Source organism: Pan troglodytes, chromosome 10, assembly GCF_028858775.2.
Source record: "Pan troglodytes isolate AG18354 chromosome 10, NHGRI_mPanTro3-v2.0_pri, whole genome shotgun sequence".
Classification (NCBI taxonomy): domain Eukaryota; kingdom Metazoa; phylum Chordata; class Mammalia; order Primates; family Hominidae; genus Pan; species Pan troglodytes.
Genome location: NC_072408.2, coordinates 126,487,248 through 126,500,998, shown reverse-complemented (window position 1 = coordinate 126,500,998; position 13,751 = coordinate 126,487,248). Strand labels below are relative to the sequence as shown.

The window sequence follows — 13,751 nt, the reverse complement described above, 5'->3', positions numbered from 1 at the left end:
TGACATGGAGCAATCGCCAAGACACATCAAGGTACAGGAGAGTATGCAGATATGCTGCCACTTGTATTAAAAAGGAGGGGAGGTGGTGCGGTGGCTCACACCTGTAATCCCAGCACTTTGGGAGATGAGGGCCGGCAGATCACTTGAGCCCAGGAGTTCAAGACCAGCCTGGGCAATGTGGTAAAACCCCATCTCTACAAAAAATACAAAAATTAGCCAGGTGTGGTGGTGTGTGCCTGTAATCCCGGCTACTCTGGAGGCTGAGGTGGCGGGGACTGCTTGAGCCCGGGAGGCGGAGGTTGCCATGAGCTGAGATCACACCACTGTACTCCAGCCTGGGCACAGAGTGAGACCCTATCTCAAAACCAAAAAAGGATGGGAAGGGCACTTCCAGAATTTCAGAGTAAGGACCTCTGATAACCTGTTTCTCCATAAAAGCAACGGGACCACTGGCAATTATCAAAATCAACTTTTCAGAGCTCTGGAAATTAACCCTAGCCCTCTGAGTGGTCTCTGTCAAGGCAGAGTCAAACCAAAAGAGTCAGGAGCACATGGGTATTTGGCACCTCTGCTTTTCCAGCAAGTTCCTGGGATCAAAACCACATTGAACAAGCATGTTCCAAAAAAAGGCCTCTTCTTAAAAGGCATTCTTTTTAAATTTTACTTCTTTTTGAATTGATAATCTAACCACAGGGCACAGAATTCAAAGGATAAGGAAGGTGTACAGTACAGAGCCTCTCTTCTGGGTCTCTCTTGCCTCCTAACTCTCCTCACTCCCTCTCCCCAGGTCCCCACCTGGGAAGGAACCAATTTTTTGAAGTTTTTGTGTTTCCGTTTAGGGATCCTTTATGCCGATACAGCCAGCCCTCTCTGTCTATAGGTTATGCCTCTGTAGATTCAATAAACCATGGATTGAAAATATTTGAAAAAATAATTGTGTTTGTACTGCACATGTTCAAGCTTTTACAAATTGTCATTATTCCCTAAACAATATAGTATAACAGCTATTTACAGAGCATTTACATTGTATTAGGTGTTATAAGTAATCTAGAGATGATTTAAAGTGTACAACAGGATGTGTGTAGGTTATATGCAAATACACTCCCCCTACTTTTTTTTGGGACAGGGTCTCTGTCATCTAAGCTGGAATGCAGTGGTACCAGCTCACTGCAGCCTCGACCTCTGGGCTCAGGTGATCCTCCCACCTCAGCCTGATGAGTAGCTGGGATTACAGGTGTGCGCCACCACACCCAGCTAATTTTTGTATTTTTTGTAGAGATGGAGTTTTACCATGTTGCCCAGGCTGGTCTCAAACTCCTGGGCTCAAGTGATCTGCCCGCCTTGGCCTCCCAAAGTGCTAGGTTTATAGGCATGAAGCACTGCGTCTGGTCCTACACCATTTAATATAAGAGATGTGAACATCCATAGATTTTGGTACCCACAGGAAGTCCTGGAAGCAGTCCCCCAGGCCACCAAGGGACAACTGTACAACCAAATGTACAGTCAGATCCACTGCCCTGAGAATGGGTCTTTTCCACGGAGCGTCGCTAGGCAGGTCAGATAGCAACAGTTTTCTGGGGATGGGGCTTTTTGGGGAGCTTCAATCCTGATCTGCTCCCTCCAGTGGCTACTAGACTGCTGGTTTTCACAGCTACCGTGGTTCCAAGGACATTGGTTTCAACTGTTCCGCAGATCTGGGGAGAGGGGAGTGGGTATGGGGCAAGTTGAATGTCACAAAACATTCGGTTCTTGCTGAGATTCCTTTGTTTTTCTTGCATAAACACTCTTTGAATTGTTGCAGGCCTTTTTTGCAACATGCTTGTTCAGTGTGGTTTTGATCCCAGGAACTTGCTGGAAAAGCAGAGGTGCCAAATACCCACGTGCTCCTGACTCTTTTGGTTTGACCCTGCCTCGAGAGTGGCCGCGCAAAGGGCTAGGGTTAATTTCTAGAGCTCTGAAAAGTTGCTTTTGACAACTGCCAGTGATCTTGTTGCTTTTATGGAGAAACAGGTTGTGAGAGGTCCTTAGTCTGGCATTCTGGAAGTGCCCTTCCCCTCCTTGTTTATTTATTATTTATTTTTATTTATTTATTTATTTTCGAGGTAGGGTCTCACTCTGTGCCCAGGCTGGAGCACAGTGGTGTGATCTCGGCTCACTGTAATCTCCGCCTCCTGGGCTCAAGAGAGCCCCCGACTTCAGCCTCCCCCCGAGTAGCTGGGACTACAGGCGCCCGCCACCACACCTGGCTAATTTTTGTATTTTTTGTAGAGACAGGGTTTTACCACATTGCCCAGGCTGGTCTTGAACTCCTGGGCTCAAGCAATTTGCCTGCCCTGGCCTCCCAAAGTGCTGGGATTACAGGTGTGAGCCGCTACACGCAACCACCCCTCCTTTTTAATACAAGTGGCAGCATATTCTGCATACTCTCCTGTACCTTGATGTGTCTTGGCGATTGCTCCGTGTCAGTGTGAGAAGCAGTTATTCATTCATTTCTCCCCAGATGCCTGCACAACCTTCCTTATCAGGGCTGTACCTTAATTGGTTTAACTGCTTCTTCATTAATGGCTGTTTGAGTTGTCTCCAATCTGTTGCTGCAATAAATGACTTTCTCCTTACGTCATTTTACATGCTGAGGAATCTATCTGTAGGATAAATTCCTAGAAAAGTGTGGGTGAATGGGTGACGGCTGATGTGGATTTGTAAATCTGATGGACAGTGTGGAGTTTTCTGCCCTGAAGGCTTCTCCCATTTGCCATCCCACCAGCTGCGTGTGGAAGTGGGACTGGCCTTGTCTTGACACAGTGCTAGGAGCTAGATCCAGCTCGAGGTGTAGGAAGTTTGAAACCTTGGCCTGCAAAGAAGGTCTGAGATTATTTAACCCCGGGAATAAATGACCTAAGATAATCTTCTGGATTATTATAAGGTGTGTCTACCTTATAAATAGTTATGTGGACTCCATACCATGTGCCTGACATAATGTCTATGGCTGGGGATACAGAGATGTAGAAAGCATGTTCTTATATTCCAGGAGCCCATAATTTGGTGGAAGAACCACAACTAATATTACAAAATACCAAGATCTTGGGCAAGACTGTCTTAATGAATAATCTCTCTTTTGTTGATGTATAGGAGTTAATTAATCTGAAATGTTTGGTTAGTGTGGTTTTAACCTGAGGAACTTGCTGAAAAACCAGAAGTGCCAATAATTAAATGCTCCTAACTCTTGGCTTGGCCCTGCTTCAAGAGTGACTGCTCAGTGCACCACAGTCCTCCCCTGAAAATGTCTAGATCTTTTTTAAGTAGTTCCCAAGTCATGCCAGAAACACATTGAAATATTGTGATTAGATTTTTTTCCTCCGTTGCCTCACTGGATAGGTGGCCAGGCACCTTGCTTTTGAGATTATATAGTCTCTCAAAGGAGTTGCTTACTGTGTGATCAAAACAGTTCCAGTTCCTGAGAACGAGGGGCAGAAAAGTGTTTGCTTTCCTGTGGCATGTCTGGAAAATCAGTAGTTGGTTATCTCTTGGCTTATAGAACGATCTTTTGGTCGCTGACTTCTTTGGGCAGTTGAGAATGTAGAAGGTTGGCTTTCTGGGTCTGATTCACTGCAGGCTTCGTTGCCCTGGTCTGTTTAGCAGAGCAGGAAACGTAACTCCTTGCCAAAAAACCATAAAATTGATGTGGTAGATTATGGGTCATTAATGGATAAGGAGATGGAAGACTGCCCACTTGGCTTGGAATGACGGGTGTGTTCCTTCCTCCCGTTAATCTCAGCTGACGTCCTGAATGGCCTTCCCTTGAGCAATCCTTCTTCCCCTGGCCAGTGAGCACCCTCTCATTTGTTTTATGATAGTTCCTTGTGGACACATCTTATCATTTCTTTTCCATTACAAGTAGGCTTAATGTAGTTCTCCTACTCGGAATTTATTTTTTTGTTTGTCTTCCAGATTTCAAAGCCATATGGCTAGAGATGAATATAAACCTTGATTTCAAGATGTTGAAATCTGAGTTATCTTAAATCTTACTGCTGCAGAGACAGGGGTTCTGGCCTTCTGAGCATTCGTTGTCTGAATCTCCAAACGTTACAGTTGCATGGGAAAGCAAGAGCATGGCATGAAACTATTCACTATGAACTGAGCCCTTATGAAATTATCTCTGCACACCAACTTCTCTGTTATATTGTAGAGGAGGAATTGGCAAACTTTTTCTGCACAGGTTTAGATGGTAAATATTTTCGGCTTTGTGAGCCATATGGTCTCTGTCTCAGCTGCTCAACCCTGTTGTGGTCATGCGGAAGCAGCTGTAAGACAATGCATAACCAGATGGGCATGGCTTCATTCCAATAAAACTTTATTTATAAAAACAAGCATCTTCCGGATTTGGCCCTCAAGCCTGTTCTAGAGTCTCTCCTTCCACAATAAACACTGTCTTTGCTGTCACTTCTCAATTATGGACGTTGACAGAAGAGGTTCTGATACAGTTAGACCAATAATTGAAGAAAGAAATGAACAAGTTGATAAAATTATAGCCTCTTCCAATGAGAAGGATTTAAATATCAAGGATTAAGATAGTCCTTTGGGAAAACACTTTTCTTGTTTTAATTTTTAGTTTTAGTTTTTTAGAAGCGGGGTCTTGCCATATTGCCCGGGCTGGTCTTGAACTCCTGGACTCAAGCAATTCTCCTTCCTTAGCCTTCCTAATAATAGCTAGGACTACAGGCATGCATCACTGTGCCCGGCTTTTTCAAATATTTTTGAAGAGCCTTCTTTAGGATCTCACTGCAAAAGTCCAATGTGTCCAACGTTGGTGTCAGAGCATGTTAGCAACAATTTTGTTGAGACAATTAGCACAAAACAAATCATTCTGTGATTCATGCTTGGTTCATTTTTGGAATCAGCATGTAATTGCATTGTAATTTAAATACTAAAAATATCTAGCATAAAATAAGTTTATATTCCAAGATAAAGCCTCAATCAAACAAAATATGTTTTCAAGTAATATTCACTGTAATTTTTTTCCCCCATTTTAAGTAGGGCCTTTTCCAAGCACAAATTATGCTGAGATAATAGGGACCCTAGTACTTTTAGAGCTGATCAAGGGTGGGAAAGAATTGACTCAGAAGGCCACATTTCAGTTCTCTCTGTGTTTGTAGGTCTTACTACATCTTCAGAGAGGGAGTTTGGCCCCTGGGTCTGCTGAAATCTTCATTTGAAATATCCAGGCCAGGAGTGGGTGGAGGATTGGGTTGGGTTGTACAAAAAGGCCCCAGTGTTTTCAACTGTTTGGTTACTAATTATCAACCTTTGAGGCCTGGGACGTTTTCTGAGCCCGCTCTACTTTGTCTGCCCTGCTCAGTTTCCTGACTCTATCAGGCCTGATCCCTACACCTCTCGGTCGTCTTATTGTCATGACTGAGAACCATCCACCTTCTGAGCATCTGCATTTGCATCAGGTGTCAGAGACTCTTGGAAAGCCACATGGGGGCAGAGGTGACCAAACACCAGGCCCAGGAGTGGGACAGACATGGCAGTTAACAGTGATCAGTACAGGGTTTCTCCAAACTGCTTCCTTGCACTGAGGGCCTTTGTGGGTCCCTGACTTCTGGGTCTTAGTAGGCTGACCTCCTAGTTGATGACTTCCTTCTGTGCCTTCTAGGCTCTGGGAAATAGTAGGTCAGTAGGATATTATATGGGGCTTATGACATCAAACTGGTCTTTTTTTTTTTTTTTTGAGACGGAGTCTTGCTCTGTCACTTAGGCTGGAGTGCGGTGGTCCGATCTTGGCTCACTGCAACCTCCGCCTCCCCAGTTCAAGCAATTCTCCTGCCTCAGCCTCCTGAGTAGCTGGGACTACAGGCGCACGCCAACACGCCCGGCTAATTTTTGTATTTTTAGTAGAGACGGGGTTTCACCATGTTGGCCAGGCTGGCCTCGATCTCCTGACCTCGTGATCCACCTGCCTCGGCCTCCCAAAGTGCTGGGATTACAGGTGTGCGCCACTGCACCCGGCCTATCAAACTGGTCTTTATTGGAATCCCAGCTCTACCACTCATTAGCTCAGGCAAGTCACCTAACTCCTGTCTGTCCCCATTTTCTTGCCTGTACAGTGAGGGTCATGCTTGTTCATAGCTCAAAAGCTGCTGTGATGATTTAATGAGATAATGAGAGATGGCAGATGAAGAACTTAGCACAGGCCTGGCACACAGTAGGTGCTCAGTAAATGAAAGCCTGCGCTGAGGAAGGTGGGTTGTCTTTTGTTGCCATCTTTGCTCTCTTCCCTGTCTTTGCTACCAAAATCAAATGCAGGCAAAGTCCAAAGAACTCCAGGTCTAATCTCTTGATAATCAGTGGTGAGGCTGGGTCAAGGAGGGGGTTGCTCAGGTGAGAAGGAAAATGCCCCTCTGGGGTTGTGGCCTCGCAGCTCCCTACGTTCCTCTTGTGTCGCCAGCAGCCCCAACAAGCGAGGCCCGCCCACGTACAACGAGCACATCACCAAGCGCGTGGCCTCCAGCCCAGCGCCGCCCGAAGGCCCCAGCCACCCGCGAGAGCCAAGCACACCCCACCGCTACCGCGAGGGGCGGACCGAGCTGCGCAGGGACAAGTCTCCTGGCCGCCCCCTGGAGCGAGAGAAGTCCCCGGGCCGGATGCTCAGCACGCGGAGAGAGCGGTCCCCCGGGAGGCTGTTTGAAGACAGCAGCAGGGGCCGGCTGCCTGCGGGAGCCGTGAGGACCCCGCTGTCCCAGGTGAACAAGGTGAGGCAGCATTCCGAGGCCTGTGTGTCTGTTGCGGAGGCCAGGAGTGACTTGGGGAACTGAGGCCCCCACGGGGCCACTGTTGTTTAAAAAAGGAACTCCATGACTGTAATTCAGACTTTGTGAGACACAGGAATTTAGGAAGAAAATGTACCTTAAGAAATAGCTTCCTGGCCGGGCGTGGTGGCTCACGCCTGCAATCCCAGCACTTTGGGAGGCCGAGGCGGGTGGATCACGAGGTCAGGAAATCGAGACCATCCTGGCTAATGTGGTGAAACCCCGTCTATACTAAAAAAATACAAAAAATTAGCCGGGTGTGGTGGCTGGCGCCTGTAGTCCCAGCTACTTGGGAGGCTGAGGCAGGAGAATGGCGTGAACCCGGAGGGCGGAGCTTGCAGTGAGCTGAGATCGCGCCAATGCACTCCAGCCTGGGTGACAGAGCGAGACTCCGTCTTAAAAAAAAAAAAAAAAAAAAAAAAAAAACTTCCTAAGCAAATGGATAACGTGTGTGTAATTAAAAAGGAAAATATGTATGCGTATAACTCAAAATATAATAGCTACCAAAAAATGTTTTCCCTTCTCCAGAGGCAAGTGGTAGCAGTTTCTAGAGATATTCTGTATGTACCAGCAAATATATATGTGTGCTCTCCTTTTGAAACCCAAATGATAGCATCCTATATGAAATGTTGCATGCTTTTTTCAAACACACATATAGATTCACACACATACACACATATTCTTTTTTTTTTTTTTTCTTTTGAGAGACAGCGTCTTGCTCTGTTACCCAGGCTGGAGTGCAGTGACGTGATTATAGCTCACGGCAGCCTCAAACTCCTGGGCTCAAGTGATCCTCTCACTTCAGCCTCCTGAGTAGCTGGGAATATGGGCTGTAGCTACCACGTCTGGCTAACTTTTCCCCCCACTTTTTGTTTGTTTGTTTGTTTTGTTTTGTTTTAGAGACAGGGTCTTACTATGTTGCCCAGGCTGGAGTGCAGTGGTGTGATCATAGCTCACCATGGCCTTGAACTTCTGGGCTCAAGTGATCCTCCAGCCTCAGCCTCCTGAATAGCTGCGACTATAGGCTCAAGCCACCATCTGTCTGATTCCCACCCCCACCCCCGGCCCTTTTTATTTTTTTTAGAGACATAATGTCGCTATGTTGCCCAGGCTGGTCTTGAACTCCTGGGCTCAAGCAATCCTCCCACCTTGGCCTCCGAAAATGCTGGGATTACAGGCGTGAGTCACCACGCTCAGCCCACACACGTGTATATATAAATTGTTTTTCTGGAAGGCTACACAGAAAGTGTTCACAGTGGTTGCCTTCCAGAAGAACTTTGAACTTTTGGAAATGTTTAAATCATGTGCATGAATGATCTGTGTAATTTTAGGTTTGTGATCGAGGAGAGGGATGGGTGTTGAAGACCAGGGGCTCCCCCAGGCAGGGCATGGCTCAAGTGCTTGGTGCCTCCTTAGCAGGCTAAGCAGGTCAAGGAGCCACCTTTCTGCCATTTGGGGCTGATTTTCTGGGTGGCATTCTCCTTCTGATGCCACCTGCAGTTCACCTGCTGGTAAAGAAAGAAGGAAACACCATCCATATGGCTTCTTATCCCTCCCAACTGACCGATGAAACTGTGTATGTGCATGTGTGTGTATCACATGCTTACAGCATCGCAGGTACACACACGGCTTTGGGATTTTCCAGTGAGTTTCACTCCCTGGCTTCCCCAGGCTCTGGAGCGGGTGCTGCCCTGCCAAGCACTCACTGCTAGCTGCTGAAGGGGATAGCCCAGGGGCTGCAGATTCCCATTTGCATCATGCAAGGTGAGCACAGCAACTTCTGGCCTCGGATGGCTAACACTCCTCCTCCTTATTTCACTCCTAGGTCTGGGACCAGTCTTCAGTATAAATCTCAGCCAGAAAAACCAACTCCTCATCTTGATCTGCAGGAAAACACCAAACACACTATGGAACTCTGCTGATGGGGACCCAAGCGCCCACGTGCTCAGCCACCCTCTGGCTCAGCGGGGCCCAGACCCACCTCGGCACGGACACCCCTGTCTCCAGGAGGGGCAGGTGGCTGAGGCTCTTCGGAGCTGTCAGCGCCCGGTGCCTGCCCTGGGCACCTCCCTGCAGTCATCTCTTTGCACTTTGTTACTCTTTCAAAGCATTCACAAACTTTTGTACCTAGCTCTAGCCTGTACCAGTTAGTTCATCAAAGGAAACCAACCGGGATGCTAACTACAACATGGTTAGAATCCTAATTAGCTACTTTAAGATCCTAGGATTGGTTGGTTTTTCTTTTTTTTTTTCTCTTTGTTTCTTTCCTTTTTTTTTTTTTAAGACAACAGAATTCTTAATAGATTTGAATAGCGACGTATTTCCTGTTGTAGTCATTTTTAGCTCGACCACATCATCAGGTCTTTGCCACCGAGGCACAGTGTAGAAGAGTCCCGGTCAGTTGGCCAACCTCCCGCAGCCAAGTAGGTTCATCCTTGTTCCTGTTCATTCTCATAGATGGCCCTGCTTTCCCCAGGGTGACATCGTAGCCAAATGTTTACTGTTTTCATTGCCTTTTATGGCCTTGACGACTTCCCCTCCCACCAGCTGAGAATGTATGGAGGTCATCGGGGCCTCAGCTCGGAGGCAGTGACTTGGGGCCAAGGGACCTCGAGACGCTTTCCTTCCCCACCCCCCAGCATCATCTCCCCAGCCTGCTGTTCCCGCTTTCCGTATAGCTTTGGCCAGGAAAGCATGCAATAGACTTGCTCGGAGCCCAGCACTCCTGGGTCTCGGGGTCGGGGAGGGGACGGGGGCACCCACTTCCTTGTCTGTGACGGCGTGTTGTTCCCCACTCTGGGATGGGGAAGAGGCCCGTCGGGAGTTCTGCATGGCAGTTCACTGCATGTGCTGCCCCCTTGGGTTGCTCTGCCAATGTATTAATACCATCCCATAGCTCCTGCCAAATCGAGACCCTCTGACGACTTGCCGACTAACTGGCCACCACAAGCTGCAGTCTGTAGCACTGAACAAACAAAAAACAAAACGCTCAAGCCTTACGACCAGAGAAGGATTTCAGCAAACCACCACCTCCCACTCAGTGTCCCCTCCAAACTTCACACTTCCCTGCCTGCAGAGGATGACTCTGTTCACACCCAATCCAGCGCGGTTCTACCCCACGAAACTGTGACTTTCCAAATGAGCCTTTCCCTAGGGCTAGACCTAAGACCAGGAAGTTTGAGAAAGCAGCCGCAGCTCAACTCTTCCAGCTCCGCCAGGGTTGGGAAGTCCTTAGGTGCAGTGCGGCTCCCACTGGGTCTGCGGACCCTCCTATTAGAGTACGAAATTCCTGGCAACTGGTATAGAACCAACCTAGAGGCTTTGCAGTTGGCAAGCTGACTCGCGGCCTTATTTCTGCCTTTAATCTCCCACAAGGCATCTGTTGCTTTGGGTCCTCCACGACTCTTAGGCCCGCCTCAACAACCCAGGCACCTCCTAGGTAGGCTCAAAGGTAGACCCGTTTCCACCGCAGCAGGTGAACATGACCGTGTTTTCAACTGTGTCCACAGTTCAGATCCCTTTCCAGATTGCAACCTGGCCTGCATCCCAGCTCCTTCCTGCTCGTGTCTTAACCTAAGTGCTTTCTTGTTTGAAACGCCTACAAACCTCCATGTGGTAGCTCCTTTGGCAGATGTCCTGCTGTGGCGTTTTATGTGTTGCTTGGAGTCTGTGGGGTCGTACTCCCTCCCCTCCCGTCCCCAGGGCAGATTTGATTGAATGTTTGCTGAAGTTTTTGTCTCTTGGTCCACAGTATTTGGAAAGGTCACTGAAAATGGGTCTTTCAGTCTTGGCATTTCATTTAGGATCTCCATGAGAAATGGGCTTCTTGAGCCCTGAAAATGTATATTGTGTGTCTCATCTGTGAACTGCTTTCTGCTATATAGAACTAGCTCAAAAGACTGTACATATTTACAAGAAACTTTATATTCGTAAAAAAAAAAAGAGGAAATTGAATTGGTTTCTACTTTTTTATTGTAAAAGGTGCATTTTTCAACACTTACTTTTGGTTTCAATGGTGGTAGTTGTGGACAGCCATCTTCACTGGAGGGTGGGGAGCTCCGTGTGACCACCAAGATGCCAGCAGGATATACCGTAACACAAAATTGCTGTCAAAAGCTTATTAGCATCAATCAAGATTCTAGGTCTCCAAAAGTACAGGCTTTTTCTTCATTACCTTTTTTATTCAGAACGAGGAAGAGAACACAAGGAATGATTCAAGATCCACCTTGAGAGGAATGAACTTTGTTGTTGAACAATTAGTGAAATAAAGCAATGATCTAAACTAATGTGTGCTTTAGTGCAATGACCTCTTCTTTTTTTGAGAGACTGTGAAAGAAAAACTATCACCAGCGTGTCAGTGTAGGTGTATTATCATGGATGGGACCTTCTTTACGTTGTGGGGAGGGTTTTCCTCTGGAGTGGGATAGAGGAAGCCACGTGGTGGTTAGGGCACACTGCTATCCTGGAATTAAGCGATTGGTGACATTCTCTGCCAAGAGTTTGACTGTGGAAATTTGGTCAATACTTCCAGTGAACCATGAATTGGCTATTAAGGTCATTTTATAGGACTGCAGAGCTGGAAAGCTCTTCAAGCAGTCACACAGGACATTTGGAAAGGATTACTGAAGAATGGATTACCCATTTCTATAATCAGCTAACCAGGAACAGGTCAGCTCAAGATTTCTTTCATCTATTAAAAGGCCAACTACAATTTAATAATGTAGATTTCTTTGTAGAGAAGAATTCAAATCAAAGGTAATTAAAAATGAAAATACTTCCATTTTTAACTAGAGGAACTTTTACAGTTTGCAAGATAAATTTTTTCTCATTCTTTGTTAGCATAAACTTGCTCGATCCAGACAAAAGGGTTTTGGCAAATGGTGATGTTTTTGTTTTCATGGTTCCTGTGGGTTGTAGTCTTTGAATTTTTATTTTCTAATGAAGTCGTCTGACCACGGTCAAAATTGGACTCGCAGAGTCGTATCTGTCTTTGTTGCTTGTGATGGGAACCACAGATGCAATTCTGTTCTTTTCGATGTTACTGTTGGGCATGAAAATCTGCCACAAGGTCATAGTTGTAAGAATGAAAATAATTCAGAAGATGAAGAAGTGAAATGTGGAACCTTTCTTTCCTCGTAGCATTAGAAAAACATCTGTTAAATATCAACCAAGCATTTCAGTGATTGTCTAGAGGATTGTGGGAGGTCACAGAAAACTTCCAAAGCTAAGTCAACATAGTTTGGTTTCAAAAGGAAGTGCCAAGGAAGAGTGTTTGAACCCTAAGGAATAGCCCGAAAGAAACAACCAACCAATTCCACAACCACACCGTAAAATGAGGCCTAACTCTTCATGCTGGCCACTCCTGTTTCATAAGCACAAAATTAGATGTCATGTTTTCTGCGCTTACAACTTAATTGTCACCAGACTAAAGAGGTTGATTGCATAGCAAATTCCATAACCATGGAACTTTAGGATTTGGAGGGTTAGGCCAAAAGAGAATTTGCTTAATAGGACTGTCTTCAGAATTGGACCTCTTGAATGTGATTTGCTATAGAAAGCATTCGTCGGGGCCAGCTCAGATTCCATTCTCAGAATACAGTGGTTACACTGGCTTGTTCCACTGGTTCTAAGCCATGGGGAGATTTTGCTTCCCTCCTCCCAGAGGACATTTGACAATGTCTGGAGACATTTTTGGTTGTCACAACTCGGGAGTACTACTGGTATCCAATGGGTGGAGGTCAGAGATGCTGCTCAACATCCTACAAGGCAAAGGACAGCCCCCCACTGTAAAGCATTATCTGGCCCAAAGCCTCAATAGTGCCAAGGTTGAGAAACCTTGGTCTGTTCTAGTTTTAGTCCCATGTCTTCCTTGGCAATTTAAATACTGCTAATGATGTCTAAAGCATGTAGACCGTGGCTCTAGGCCTACAGTGTTAAATGAGAAAAATAGTTTCTTATTTGTCCACTCAAATGCTGAAGCTGTTTCCTGAAGCTGGGGAGGGTGGGGGTAGTGGAAATAGAGTCCAGTGTTGATCACTTTGTTTTCCCTTGAGTCTGTTAATGATGAACGGAACTCTATTTGCCCTAGAGAGATTGTTAGAGGTAGATGAAAGAACCTTGAAAATGACTTTATTACTCTGCAAGAGTCAGGCTGTCTTTCAGAGAGCCACAAAAAAGGAAACATAAAATCGACCAAGGGTATACACATCTTGGCCTGTTCTCACTGGCCACTGAGTATTTCAGATGGGATGGGTGAATTCTTCTAGGGGGAGGTAGCAGTAAGAGCTGGCATCCTCATCTGGGGAAAGGCCCTTTAGTTGTATGAAAGACAAGACGACAATGTAGTTGTGGGAGCCCACCCTGAGGGCAGAGCCTGGTGGCTCGTTCTAGAGCCAGTGGCTGGGGTCCCAGAGACGGGGCTCCGGCTGCTGCTCCAGCTTTTGGGATCTTCTCCAAATGTCTGACTCACTATAGTGACGATGACTCTTAGGAGGACCCTGTGGATGTTTTTACAATTAATAGGGATGACTGGGGTTTTAGAAGAAATGTATACGTATCTACAACTTCCATGTTTTCTCCTGAAGACAATTATAGTTGGCATGCCAGGGCAGAAGGCTCTAGTTTGTTTCTCCACTAATTTGCTGGCCAAGATAAGTGCTGAAGCTTTTATTCCTCAGAAACTTTATGATTTGATGAGTGGTCCATGTCTTGGGTCTTCATCAATTCATTCAAACCATTTGTAAACATTGGTGGATGTCTTAGCCCATTTAGTGCTGCTTTAACAAAATACCTGAGAATGGGTAATTTATAAAGAACAAAAATTCATTTTCCCACAGTTCTGGAGGCTGGGAAGTCCAAGATTAAGGCATGGGCAGGTTTGCTTGTCTAGTGAGGGCTACTCTCTGCTTCCCAGATGGCGCCTTGTGCTTGGGTCCTCTGCAA

At 46.3% G+C, this 13,751-nt stretch overlaps 1 protein-coding gene across 1 annotated transcript in view; it reads left to right on the top strand.

The window, feature by feature from the left end:
• CIT (citron rho-interacting serine/threonine kinase) overlaps positions 1-11,087 on the top strand; it is a 191,349-nt gene extending 180,262 nt beyond the window's left edge. Inside the window, 2 exon segments of the mRNA NM_001329948.2 lie at positions 6,449-6,752; positions 8,635-11,087. Coding sequence (NP_001316877.2) covers positions 6,449-6,752; positions 8,635-8,658 — 328 coding nt within the window. The 3' untranslated portion in view covers positions 8,659-11,087.
• Positions 11,088-13,751: the final 2,664 nt, after the last annotated feature.